Source organism: Chionomys nivalis, chromosome 10, assembly GCF_950005125.1.
Source record: "Chionomys nivalis chromosome 10, mChiNiv1.1, whole genome shotgun sequence".
Taxonomy (NCBI): domain Eukaryota; kingdom Metazoa; phylum Chordata; class Mammalia; order Rodentia; family Cricetidae; genus Chionomys; species Chionomys nivalis.
The window spans coordinates 52,034,701-52,049,133 of NC_080095.1; the positions used below are offsets into that span (position 1 = coordinate 52,034,701).

Genomic DNA, 14,433 nt, shown 5'->3' on the forward strand with positions numbered 1-14,433 from the left:
TATATGTGTGTGTTCCATGTGCATATGTGTGTCCACATATACCATGTGTGTGCTGGGCAGAGATCAGATGAAGATAGTAGATCCCTGAGAAATGGAGTTATGGGTGGTTGTGAACCATCATGTGGGTGCTGGGAATCAAACACAGGTCCTCCTTGTCTATGACTGAAAGTTTGAAGCTGCTGCAAGGAAACTCTGCTGCCTAAAACACCTTTGCCCAATGAAATAGCAATCATAAATGGGAGTTAAATAAAGATATTGGGCCGAAATCTGAGATAATTGACTGTCATGACCTAAATTAAAAGAAATTGAACAGAAAGTTCTTTGGACTGAAATAAAGGTTCCCAGATGGAGATCTGATAGTGTAGATGGAAGAAATACTGTTAAATTTTTATCAATTGTATTTTTGAGGGAGCAAAAGTTGTGTAATTTGTTGATTGTTATGTGCTTAACAGCTGAAGGAAGGCAGGAAATACTTGTGGTTCCTGCCATGAGAGTTTCATATTATACAGGAAAATGCAACGTTACGTGTTCAAAATAGACTGGAATAAACTAGGAAAGAACGTCACGGTTTCTACGATGATCACTAAAATGTTCCAAAAGGTATCACTATAATGGAGAGTGAGAAGTGGTTCGGCAGTTGAGTACTTGCTGTTCCTGCAGAAGACCTGAATTCAATTGCCAGCACCCTCATCCAGCATCTCACAGCTGTCTCCAACTTCAGCTCCTGAAGAGCCAACACATGTTTCTATGAGCACCGCACACACAGGTGCACACACACATACACATAAATAATAATCTTTTTAAAAATATTTATGTATGAAATAAAATAATCTATAATATAATAAATAAATAATATAACAAATAAAATAAATATATAATATAATCTTATGAAACAATTAGAGGAATGAAGGAATTAACAAAAACACATTTGATACTATTTAGAGATGATAAAGGAAGAAGTGAATTAAATGGGTGTAATGAACAAGAAGGAAGTAGGAGATGAAGGTTCAGAAATATTAATGATTTAACACACAAAATCTTTACAAAGATAACTAGCCTAGATTAAAATCATGGCTCGAGACTATGCTGTTTATGATAACATACAGAGCTACAGGTTTGGAAGCAAAAGATGAAATAAGTTTTGCCACACAGACCAAAAGGAAGATATTGTGTATGTCACTACCAGCTATACTAGACTTTTGGTCAAAGATTATTGCTAGGGACATAAAAAGTAAATTAATCAGTAAGACATGATAGGCTTGAATTTATAAAGTCTCAACAACATGGTTCTACAATATATAAAGCAAAGATTATAGATTTTAAAAATCTAAAGACAAAACAACATCAAAATTGGTTGCAGCACACTTCTTTTAATGTCTTATTGAAAAAAATTGGGTAGGATAGATTAATTCTGTGATTAATCAATGTAACTTGACTGCCATTTGTGGAGCCTAAATACACACAGTCTTTCAAGTTGGTTTGACGTCTATGTTAAAATTGAGCATATTCAAGATATAAGGAAAGTTGTAAAATGTTTCAGTGTGTTATAGTTGTAAAGAATTTCGTATTAATTGCAAAGCAAATAGTATAAAATTATCAAGATAGTTAGAAAAATCCCCAATTGTTTATAATAGTACTTTCTTGATGGACCAAAAAAACTTACAATGGATACTAGAAAATGTTCTGAACTATCAGTAACATCAATACAGTGTACTGAAATTTATAGAGGCATCTAAAATAATGCTTGGAGACAAACTTGTAGTTTTAAATTTTATGGGTTCTTTTTAAACATTTTTTTACTATGTGGTTTTTTTTGGGGGGGGGAGGGTTGTGCACATAGAGTGCAGTGCCCATGGAGGCCAGAGGAGGCTGTCAGATCCCCCGGCGTTACAGGCAGTGCAGTTTTTAGCCACCCAGTGTGGTTGCTGGGAACAGAATTCCTTCCTCTAGAAGAGAAGCAAGTGTTTTTAATTGCTGGGCCATCTCTCTTGCCCAAACTGCATGGATTTAAATGAACATATCAGATTTTTGTTTACACCTGAAAACACTAACATGCTTTCATGTTGGTAAAACTGAAACATTAAAATAAAAGTAATTTATTACTTTTAATTAATAAAAGTAACTAGTTTGTTACAGTAATTACTTTTAATTAATAAAAGTAACTAGATTATTACAGTCTATTTTGAACATGGAACTTTGCATTTTCCTGTATAATACAAAACTTTCATGGCAGGAATCATAAGTAGTTCCTAATTTCCTTAGAATTAAAGTAATAAGATGAAATATAAATCAAATATATAAAGAAAAACAACAAATACGAATTTAGTTACTTAAAATAAATTTGTAATACTGAAAATCTCCCAGCCTGTCTATCAAGAGGCAAGCAGAGGAAACGTGACAATGTCACAAATGAGGGGTTGACACGGTGGCTTTTCTAAGTTACTGGAAATGTTAAAGGGCGGGGATGAGTGATTTACGCCAATAAACTTCACATTCTTCTTTTGCAGTGCTGGGATTGGAATTTGTGAGCTCACACACACTAGGCCGGCCCCCGTCACTGTGCTATGTTCCCAGTTCAACAACAACAAAAAAATTAATAGACAAATTTACTTGGATAAAACTAGTCAAAATTACCATAATTACTATAAAGCAGAATCCTGTCATACCTGATTGAAGAATTGTATGAGTCAACTGGGCCCAGGTGAGTTAAGTGGTGAATTCTTCCAAATATTACAATAGGAATCCCATCTTATATGAACGCTTCCAGAAAAGTAACATTTTCAAACATGATTGCTGAGGCTGGTGTGACCATAGTGCGAAACAAAAGGAAAGATATTTCCAAAAGAAGACAAGGACAAGGATGAGGTGGAGGACGTGGTGGTGATGGCAGAGGATGGATAGTATGTTTCTTACAAGAAAGTTAGGAAACTGAACCTTTCTGAGCAGCGCATTAAAAGCCATCACATTCAAGAATCGATGAGATTTAGTCCAGGAATACAAGTTTTACTGAAGATTCACAGTTCAGTGCATGTAATTTCTACATCACAGAATAACCAGAGAAGTGCATATGCTCATTTCAGTAGCTTCAGAAAAAATGCTTGCTGAAATTTAATATGTGTTCGGAAAACTAGGGCTAGAGTAGCATTTTCTTAATCCAGCAAATCCCAACGAAAAAATTTAAAGCCAGTGTTGGCACACTCAGTAGTAAAAATGTTGAACGCTTCTCCTTGCAGTTCAGGAGAAGGATGGAGTTGTTCATCTCCAGCTTAGTCATTGTTTTCCTGCAGGCTTTAGGCGGTTTAGTGTGAAGGGTATGGGCTGGTACGATGGCGGTGAATGAGGCCTGAAGTTCAACCCAAGAACCTATGTAAAATGTCATGATGAGTATAGAAGGTGCAAAAGAACCTACAAACTATATTAGTAAGAGAATTTGGGAAAATGGCTGGTGAAGATTCACTGACTTGCAGGCGTCTTTCCCATCTCTATTTTTGGTGTTTCTCTTTGAATAATGCACTAGACTCTTCTTCATTGAGCATCCTTCAGATCATTTTGTTTAATCGACTTGATAGCTCTTGGTTTTTTAGCTAGCCTGTCCCGGCATATTTCAGGACATTCTTAACACTTCCACTCGTGCTTTCCATCCTGGAAGACCCTTCCCTAGTCTCTCTTTGTCTGATTGGCTTGATTCTGTTACTCATTTATCTCATTCATTTGAAGTTATAGCTTATGGTAGTTTCCTTATAGGGTTGGCTCAGAGAAACTTAATAGTCATATCTGACTTGTTAGAGTCTGGAGTTAATACTTCCCCCCACCCCCAGAAAGTCAAGGACTGTAGATGCTCTCCTTGATCTCTTTCCTGCCTTTGTTCTACTGCGCTCTCCGGTTCAGCTTTGTCTCTCTTTTAAAACCTCCTCCAAACTAATTAGCAACAGTTTGTCAAAATATTTTATGTGTATAACTGTACATCTGCATGTATGTGTGTATATCATGTATAAGTAATGTTGTAGTGCCCCATAGAGGCCAAAAGAGGACATCAGAACCCCTGGACAGTTGCGAGCCATCATGTTGGAGAATGGGAACCTAGGACCTCTGCAAGAGCAGGAAGTGCTCCTAAGCATGGAGCCATCGTCTCCCCATTACTAGTGTTTTTTTTTTTAACCATAAAGCATTTATTAAGGGAGGGAGGGAGGGAGGGAGGGAGAGGGAGAGGGAGAGGGAGAGAGAGAGAGAGAGAGAGAAAGAGAGAGAGAGAGAGAGAAGGAAAAGAGAAAAGGAGGAGAGAGGCAAAGACCTGTGTGCACCCCAAAAGAACAGGAAGCCCATTACTAGGTTTTTGTTTTAAATTAATTCTTTGAGAATTTTGTACCATATTCTCCTCCTCCCAAGCTTCCCCCAGGTCTATCCGCTTCTTTCGACCCCAATCTTTCTGCCCTCCTTTTACTCATCAAGTCTGTGATGAGCATATGTTCACGCTTGCATGGCCTCCTGGTGGAGTGCGATTTACCGGCTGGTGGTAGCGCTCCTAACCAAAGCCAGCTCTCCCTTTCCCAGCAGCCACCGTTGCTGACAGTCTCCAGTGGGTGACGCTTCATGACTGTTATCCTCTCCTTCTGGATTTGTTCTGGCTCGAACTTACACGGTGCCTGCGTATGCTGCCGTTACTACTGTGAGTTCATATTGCAGCTGCCCTGCTGTGTACTGAGGACCCTGCTTCCTTGTGTTTATAAACCTCTGGCCTGTGCAGTCTTACCATTCCTTCTTGCACAATGACCACTGAGCCCTGGTGTGTGTGTGCACATACACTTGCACATGCACATACGCAGTACAGGCATTCCCCATAGGGCTGAGCATTTCATAGGCTCTTATTCTCTGTACCTTTGCCAAATTGTGGGTCTCTGTGTTATTTACTGTGGATAGAAGCTTCCCTGATGGAGGCTGAGAGTACATACATTAATCTGTATGCAAAACAATTGTTATGTCACCTAGAACTTGATGGTAAGACCCTATTGCTAAAGGCACCATATACCTGAGTCATGAAACGTGGAGATATCAAGCTAATGCTAATGTGGAAGTTTCACCCCAATAGTGCTAGAAGGTGCTGTGACTGCTGCTGGAGGGGGGAAGAGATCACCAGTTTCACCCAGCTGTGAGCCCTGTGAGCTACAGAAGGACTGGCCTGGCGAGATAGTTTCAATGGTGCCATGGAGGATCATAACTTTCTGGTTGGATATAAGTCCTGCTGCCCAAGATGAAGTCCATATTTGGCACCATTGTTGGGTCAAGAACCTGAGGCTAGACAGGTTACAGGCCCTAGGGGAGAACCTAATAGTATCATTCTGCTAAATCTACATAGTATTGAACCAGCCCCTGATGACTTATTGAGAGTCCCATTACCATTTTTATGATCAATATTCTCTCATGCATCTTATTTCTTCCATCTAGACCTAGTTTTATTCTTCTGGAAGTCACAACATTGGTAGGTTTACCTTCTGGTTCTGTGAGTGCTAGCTTCCCTTGTTTCTTAGGTATTTGAAACTTTATCAGCTTTCCTGGATGCAGAACTTTGAATGATAACTATGTCCCCTTGATAGCTGAGACCATTAATGCCAAGACTATCTGTAGATCTAACAGTTTTAGAGCATAATCTGCTTTTTCATTGGGCTTCATTTTAAGTCTTTCTCCTTGTCTTGATGAGGACCATGCATCCCGTGCCTACCTTCCTGACTCCTTCCAACACTCTCTTTGAGTTCAAGACCCTAGACTTGAGATGCTAACCCCACCACCCGCGCTAAATGCCCTTTTCTCTCCCATCTCCTTGCCTGGATGTTTTTCAGTTTCAGAATGATAGAGGTCATGGTATTGATGATTATTTGTACTGCTGAGGAGTTGATTGATCTTCACAAGTGCTAGAAATGAAGTCCTCTATCTGTAGAATCCTCAGTGTGGATCCATTATTCATCTTCTTCAGTGGGTTTGCTACTTGAACTTCAATCTTTCCCTCCTTTACTGGCAATACTATTTCTCAGGCTTGTCACAAAGTGACCCTTGCATGTGCCTGCAATTAAGATTCACATTTCCTATTTATTTGTCTGCCTGAAAACTTCCCATCATTCAAAGTGGTGGTGCTGTTTCTTCTTGGACCTCAGCTCGGTTGTCGCCTACAGTAGGATGCCTGTCCCGAAAGCTCCACTCTTTTTCTGCCTGGTGTATCCACTCCTCCCACTCAGACAGCTATCTGATTGCTTCCATCTATTTATAGTTTCCCATGAATAGCTCCTTTGTAGTTAGAGACATGCGCTTATGATGGCCTCTATAAATATTTGTAGATCAAATGAATGGATGGGTAAATGAACGGATTAATCCAGAAATCAAAGTAATGGTCTCTACTTCCCAGAGATCCTATAGCCCAGAACACATGAAGACGCATTTCTTGAATTATGAGCTAATCCATTATCTCAATCTCCACAATTACAATCCATGCATTACCTTGTTAGAGCAGTTAAGGACCAAACTAGCTGTCTCTTTAAATTTTCTTATTCCATATAGCATAGAGCCAAATCCGTAATGTTCTTTGATCACAGTGAAGTCTATTTTTATTTCTGTGCCTTTACTTCCAATTACAACACTTAACAGAGCACTGAAAAAAAAATCAAGATGTTCTAGGGGGACGCTTGAGATGGCTTGACAGTTACCACATCCTGGAGTAAAACCTCAACGTGTCTCCGAATATTTCTTCCCCTACATCTTCCATCTCATCTGTTTTCCTTCCTTTTCTCCCCTCTCTTCCCACCTCCCTCCCTTCCCTCTGCCCCTCCCCGCTACTTCTTTTCTTTTGTTTGTCCTTCCCTACCCCTGAAACCAGGTCTTGCTATGTAGCCCCAGCTGGCCTTACATTCTCTATCCTATTGAGTTTGCTGAGTGCTGGAATGAGAGGGTGGCGAAGGGCCTTTTGCTACCCTCTAAGGTCTGCTCCGACTTTCCCTCATATAAAAGGGTCCCTGCCGATCCTCTTATAAAAACAGCAGAAACCACAGTCCCCAGCCTCTCTCCCCTTTGTGCCTGTTTTGTTTTTCTGGCACGTTTGTCCACAGGAGAATATTGTATATTTAACATTTCTATCATTTTCTGTCCTGGAAATTAGTGGTGACTATGGAGTGTGTGCTCAACAAATATTTGTTGAATTAACATATTAGTGTAGGTGGTACACTTTTTCCATGGGGAGACAGACACCACACGGTCAACGTGGGCATACCAGCCCCCAGCTTTTATCTCCATCCGGATGAAATTACAGAATTTGGTTATTTTGCTCCTCTTCAAAACAGACTGCGTAATGCATGATTTCATCTTGAAAGCTAAAGCAATCGCTTCCTCTCCTGGCAAGCACCTAACCCGAGAGTTCTGAGCAGGCTGTGGAAAAAGCCCTTCTGTTCCCCACTGGCTTGGAGGCTATGGCAGTTCCTGCCACCTCTTAGCAAACTTTTTTTTTTTTTTGGCTTTCCGTTTTCTTTCACCTCTTAAGAAAATTTACATATCTTTTGTACCCGTTTTTTTCATTTCGAACTTGAACTTGGCAAGAGTTGTCAATCAATTCTATGTGGATGCAAGCAAAGAAAGTATCCATTTGCCAGGTCTGTGGGAAGTAAAGTCTTATTTCGTAGTGGCAAACTTGTAAAGCTAGAACTTTTTGTGTATTGTGAGAGTCCAGAGACGCCCATTGCTGATGGCCAGGCAACTGCTGCAGTACATGTGGGTCTCGTGAATGCAGGGGTCTGAGACTCCCGGGCCAGTGATCTCCCTCCTCTACTGCTCACCAGTCTATGTCTGTTTCCCTTGCTTCCTGTGCATTAATCTCGAGCCTCTCAATTCTCGTGTCACTAGTAGCAACGCAATCCTACCCTATCTTTGGCAGGCTCCTTCCTAACCCTCAACTATCCCATGACCCTACTGGCTTCTCGTGTTCCATCAGACTGCTTTCTTCGAACTTGAAATGATTCAGAAAAATGTGATCATTCAGCTAAACTGGCATTCCCGAGTCGGGTTGGTGGTCAGCAAAAATGTGCAGCCCAAGGCCTTTGGCATGATTTATCCTCTGGTTGAGAAAGAACTTGCTTCTGACCACTGATCTTTGTGGAGCTGGGTAGAGGGGAGAGAAGGGGGATGCTGAACTCAGCTTTCTTGCTGAGATTAGCGAGGTTTGCTATTCATTCTGATTAGCAGGACACAGAGAGGCTGGGGGGAGGTGGCAGAACACTTGGAACTTGGCTATTTCTCAATTGTCCCTCTACTGAACGGAAGGTACCTGCTGGCATCATCACCTAGAAGCCTAAGGCTTCTGTTGGACTGGCAGTGCCTCCTAGTGGCCCAGGCTCCAAAGACTGAGAGGTGCCTGGGGCAGTAACAGACTCCAGGCAACTCCTGTCCAGCCCTCTCCTTTCTGAGTCTACCTCAGACAGGGAGATTTTGGTGCTGGCTGAGCTCATGGGCATCACCAGATTACCTGCTGACTTAATTCCAAACAATGACAGGCTGTGAAATGAAGAAAAATGGGGGTAGGGGTAAGGTAGAAGATACAAACAGAACAAGGAACAAGGTCACTTCCCTCTAGAAGTGAGTTTGGAAAGTGCTTGGTCATAATGTGCTCCCCATCAGCTTTGAAGAGAACCCCCTATCCTCTTCCTGTGCAGGAGAGGTCAGCTGCCCAGAAAGTCTGAATCATCCCCTGCAGCCATAATTAGATTCCTCAGATATAACTTCAGATACTACAATCAGAGCCAGGGGGCCCAAATAGTCACGTTGGAGCCTTGTATTCTGAAAAGAATATGCATGAACCCAAAGATCCCATTTTAAAGACTATATTCTCTTAAAAATGAAGAAGAAATCATGCTTACAAGCACAACCTGTCTGAGGATATTCAAATGCAAATATGACTCTGCCTAGCCCACTTTGGAGAACTGGAGAAGAATCTAGAAGGCTGCACTTCTCCAGGAGGGGAAGAGAAGTACTCTAAGTCACAGGAAAACAAAGCAGGAAACGTGGCTTTGGTGTCCAAAACTCTTCCTTCGCGATCTTTCCTTGACTCCCAAGACAGAACATCTTCTATCTTCATTCTTGTCTTCTCATGGACCCCATTCCAAACAATGCTCACAATCCATTCCTATCTCTTTGCTATCTTACCTTTTCCTCGTCTAAACACATCTGTGGCCTATCCAGTTGGCCAAGGTTTTTGTGTATATTCCAATAGAGCATTTACTGCTGAGATAGGCTATACCACTAATACAGTCAGCCACCACCTGTTCCTTCTACATTCACATTTGGTCTGGGACTCCTGAAATCTCAGTCAAATCACACACGACTCCAGTCCTCTTCCTCCACTGTGCCCAGTTCCAAAGATGACATTTTTGACAGAATGCCCTTTGTTTCTCTGAGTTCTCTTTGAATGTCCCCCAAACTGTTCACCCCTGTCAAAGACCAATGACCCCATCTGATGTGCCAACACTTAAGGGCTTCCAAGTTCCATATTCTAATATGTATTCATTCAACAAGAACTGGAGAAATTATAGTTCTTTGAGACCACAGTAAGATTTTAGCCAGTAATTGTTGCTCAGATAATTGCAAAATGGTAGCCACAATTTTATTCACAAGGTTTGAGGTAATTGTGGAATATTCCAGACAAGGGACAGAATTTGGCATTCCTATGGAAGATCCTGAGTAGCAATCTGTGTCCAACATTTTTAGAATTGGGGACAGGAGAGGCGAGCAAAAGTGAGGACTAGTGGGCATTATGCTGTAAGCTTGACATCTGTACTGCCACATGTCTTGGCCAACAGGTTTCTTGTTTCTAAGAAATTTCTAGAATATGCACCACGCTGGTCAAGAATAGCTCTGGTCTCCTTAGCTGCCATCTCCACATGGATGTTCCTTTCCTTCCTCCCTTCTCCCCTTTTTCCGCACCCCCGCACCCGTATCTAGCTTGCGTGCGCGCCCCATCAACGCTCCACAGTCTCGGAGGCAGCTCCCCTAAGCGCCCAACCCAAGCCGCGGGCCCGTCGAGCCGCCGCATCCGCGCGCGTGTGCGCGCGCGCGCGCGAGCTGCTCCGGAATCGCACTGATTCGCTGCCGGGCTCTGCGGCGCTCTCCCGCTCCCACCCGCCCCTTGAGCGCGCGCCCGGTGCGGCTTCACACTGCAGCCGCGCGGCCACCGGAGCCCACCGCCGCAGCCGGGCAGCGACACAGAGTGCAAGCTCAGCGCCTGGAGGAGAGCCACGGCGAGCCCGCCAAGCCCGCACCATGCAGGCCACTGCCGATTCCACCAAGATGGACTGTGTGTGGAGCAACTGGAAAAGTCAGGGTATTCTCTTTATTTCGGTAGTGCATGCCTGCGGCGCACGCGGAACCGCGATCTGGACTCGGCCATTGTGCATCATTTCACCTGTGGGACCTATGCATGCTTTACACCCAGGAGCTTTCTGCCGGGGGTAGTAAACCTGTTCTTGTAAAAATCGACACGGATGATATCTGTCTCTCCCCACCCTACCCCGCCGCCTTTGTCCCCTCCCAGTTCACCCCTTTGTTTTCTTGTGTATTGTGGTATTGTAAATAATGCATCATTTGCCTCCTCCGGGAGTTTTTTTTTTTTTTTTTTCCTTTGGCCTGATCATTCAGGACTTGTTTAATCTCTCAGCCGCGGAGTTAAAGTGCTTCCTTATTGTTCCTGCTTCCCAGTGCATCTGTTTCTGCCCAAAGGTTGAGATCAGAGCCTTTAACTGAAAGGGCATTCTTAGGAGGGAGGGACACACCCATTCCAGGCTTGTTTGTGGTCACACAAAGGAGACTGGAAATGCAGACCAGCTCTCCAAATCCTGAAAATATGATGGCGTAGCTTCTTATTAGGGTGGTTCACTCTGAAATATTTCGGTCTTTGTGACTGTCATTGGAATAATCCATGCCGTTTATTTATTAACAATGGGTTTCAGTGGAATAAATGGAGGGAAATAACAAAGCAGTGGCGGCTGCCCTCTGGTCTAACAGAGTTATTTAGAAGCGGTCCATATTAGCACTGGGTGTGGCCGCCCTCCAGCCTGGCTGGCTGGCTTTTCAGCCATTTTTTATTCAGCCTCATATTTCACACATTCATCTCTCCTTTGTTACGTTAAGATTTTCTCCCTCACCTTGCATGAGGAGGAGGAAGGGAGAATTTGCAAGAATGGATGGTGGGAGCTAAAGTTGGGGTGTTGGTCAGATGCGGTGTCTTTTGATATTTAACAAATACGGTTCTGAAGAAGGTGCATTTGGTGGAACCTGCAGGGGTTTGCAGCATCCTCGGGGACCAAGAACACTCGGAGTGGTAGCTCTTTTTACCTTTTAACCTAATATCTTCTCCTTATAATACATCACAGGGTGGGGGTGGGGATGACAAGGGGCTGTTCCTTTCATCTTTCATGCTTCTGCGAGAATTTCCTTTTATTTTTTAAGGAACGACAAAAACGCAAATCTCAGAATTAAAAGCACTCTTGCTTTGGTTCTTGTTTGTTGGTTTGGGTGGCAATAGCAAGAAATACAGTCGTCTGCTTCAAGTCCTGTGGCTATTAGAAATATGATTGTCACAAGCAAATAGGTGGGCCATAAATTTAAAAGGCAATACATAAGAAACGTCCAGCCAAGGGGTATAATTTTAGAAAACGGTGACAGCTACATGGAACGTCATACGTTGAACAGAGAAGGTGGCTGTGAAAATGCTTTGTCGCGTTTCTTCTGGGTCCATGTGCTGGGCTCCATCAGTTGGATGCTCACAGTCTGCAACCGTATCTTCACAGCAAGTGTAGATGGACAAGAGAACCTGTGGTTAGGCTTTGATTCCAAGTATCTTCTACTCTTAGCAGAGTAGATATGGAAAGATGGCAGGTTCTGTGTTTTATTTATGCAGGTACTGAGCATTTTAGCATCCCCAGGGCCAAGGGTTTTGCATTGGTTTATTTCAGACTTCAAAGTGGATATTTTTATAATCAGGAATTAGCATGAAACGCAATAATGTGCCCACTGAATTGTGTCCATCTCCAGTCACACAGCTCCTTGAGAAGATTAATTCAGGATTGCCGAAGAGCCTGTGCACCGGTGACCTTTGATTGTCATTAGAGTTATCGATTTCTTTTTCTCAAACAGAACAAAGCCATTATCTTGAAAATTGACTAATAGCCCGCTAGGTAGTTCAGTGACACCACAGGGCCGACATAAGAATGAATTACTGCTTTGTTGGCTTCCCCTCCCTGTGAGACCTTGCTTCATAAACTGAGGCTGGAGTAGATTCGAAATACAGCTTCAGTTCCCTTACCGTTTAAAGCAAATTGTTCTAATCCCAGGGTGCAGCTTAGAATCACCTGCAATGCTTTAAGAAGCACAAAGGATGTGGGCCCCACCCCTAGAGCTGAGCATCATGATTTAAAAAAAAAAAAAAAAAAAAACCACTCCTTGAATGACTTTAATATGTATACAGGGTTGAAGCCGCTAATGTATAGGAACTCTTAGTGTGCCCCAGCTCTTAGGCCGGCAGAAGCCCAGCACACAGACGGCATGGGTGTGTCCTAGGAGCAGCTTCAGTACAGTTGGAAGTCGGTAGAACACTGCTAAAAATGTCCTCTGGACGTATTGAGCTGCTTTCCCTAGAGAGGAAATACATGAACTTTAGGTTGCCTCTGCAGTTAAATTTTCAGCTACAAATGACATCAGTGTATTTCTCGGAAATGTATTATAGAACTGGAGTGCATGGGTTGGATCGGTGTGTGTGTAACGTATGGGATTTCAGCCAAAGACAACAATTAATGGCAGTTCGTGCCTACACTACCAGCACCGAAGATGCTGAGATGGGAAACTAGTACAAAGCTACCTGGGACTGCAGAGCAACCCTGCACACAAACAAAAGAACCTAAAACGAGAGAGAGAGAGAGAGAGAGAGAGAGAGAGAGAGAGAGAGAGAGAGAGAGAGAGAGGGAGAGAGGGAGAGAGGGAGAGGGAGAAAGGTTACAGAAAGAGAGACTAAATCTGGCTTAGTGGTGCACACCTGTAATCCCAGAGCTGGATGATCAGGGGTTCAAGGATGCCTTGCTCATACAGTGAGTTCAAGGGCAGCCTATGAGACCCTGTCTCAAAATGCAAAACAAAACCTCTAAGTGTTGCAGGATATAGGTTCAGCTAATGGAGCTAATTTTTATCATTTACAACCATCTTAATTTTTCCTAGGCCTTTTTATTGATCCTTTTCAGTCCTCTCAAGTCCTCTGCGTGGCCGTCTGTTTCACATTTTCATTTAGCAGGCGATGGCTGTTGCTTCTGCCAGGGGCACAGCTAGTGACAACCCGAGCCCTGAGTCCCACTGTTCAGCCATCTGCCTCCGAGGTGGATGGTGCTTTCCTCTGTGATTTATCACGATGAGCTATCTGAACAATGGTGAATAGCTCTCATATTTACAAGTTGATATTTTGCCGAGTATCTTCTTTCAAATCCCCAGCTGCCTCTTGGATGACAGGAGACTCAAAGAAGAGAAGTGAGGCTTGCCCAAGATCTTGTGAGAGGCGGTGAATCTGTAGTCAAAGGTGACTTCCAGTGTGACACGGGGCTCTTCCCCTCCCAGCACTCACTGCCTCCATTACTAATGCCGAGTGACAGAACATGAACCCCCATCCACCGCTCTGAGATGTTTTCATAATAGGTTTTTCTTTATAGACAAAGCCAAGTCCAGTAGTAATGCAGATGTCCCACTTATGCTATTGTTGTCCTGGTCACCGCCATCACTGATTGGTCATTCTAAATTCTTCTAAATGTTAGCAACTTGTCAGTAGTTTTCCTAAACTCCAGTCCAAGTCTCCATGACATCCCTCCCATTGTATAGGGCAGGGAATTCAGAGCCTAAGGACGAGAGGAATAGTAATTTGCCCTACATTTGTATTCAACCACACCACTTAAATCCAATGATCCTGTGCCAGAGAGACAAAGAATGAGCACCATCCACCCATAGGAATCTGTTTGTGCTCTAAAGACCCCCACCACCTTTTTATGGATTTCCCTGTGCTCAATAAATTCCATGGGCAGCATCCATAGCAGTGTGGTGGTTTGGTATAGCTGCTATGTGCTTGATGCTAAGGCTCAACTCCTACTTTATTGCATTATGACTCCACCAGAATGCAAAATTTTGATAAGCTTTTATTTATTCTTTCAAAATGAAGTAGTTTTGAAATTCTGCGGTAGCCTTCAGTGCTCTATGGAACTTCTTCACAATTTTCTGATCTGAATGATACTAGCCAAAACACTTATTAAAGACCCAAGCATCCCACAATACATGGCAAACATATGTATTTTAGCAACAGTAACTGAAAGAAATGATTGGATTTTGGGGGTTTTTTATTGCATTTGAGGGCTGGAGGAACAATCAAATCAATAGAGT

The 14,433-nt window shown here is 42.9% G+C and overlaps 1 protein-coding gene across 2 annotated transcripts in view; it reads left to right on the forward strand.

Moving 5' to 3' along the window:
• The window catches only part of Rtn1 (reticulon 1), a 210,463-nt gene that overhangs the window by 172,304 nt on the left and 23,726 nt on the right, over positions 1-14,433 (forward strand). The window contains exon 1 of one of the 2 annotated variants that reach the window (XM_057782259.1): positions 10,142-10,348. The exons of the other annotated variant lie outside the window; for it this stretch is intronic. Coding sequence (XP_057638242.1) covers positions 10,288-10,348 — 61 coding nt within the window. The 5' untranslated portion in view covers positions 10,142-10,287. Of the gene's footprint in view, positions 1-10,141; positions 10,349-14,433 lie in introns of those variants that run through there. 2 annotated transcript variants of the gene reach the window in all.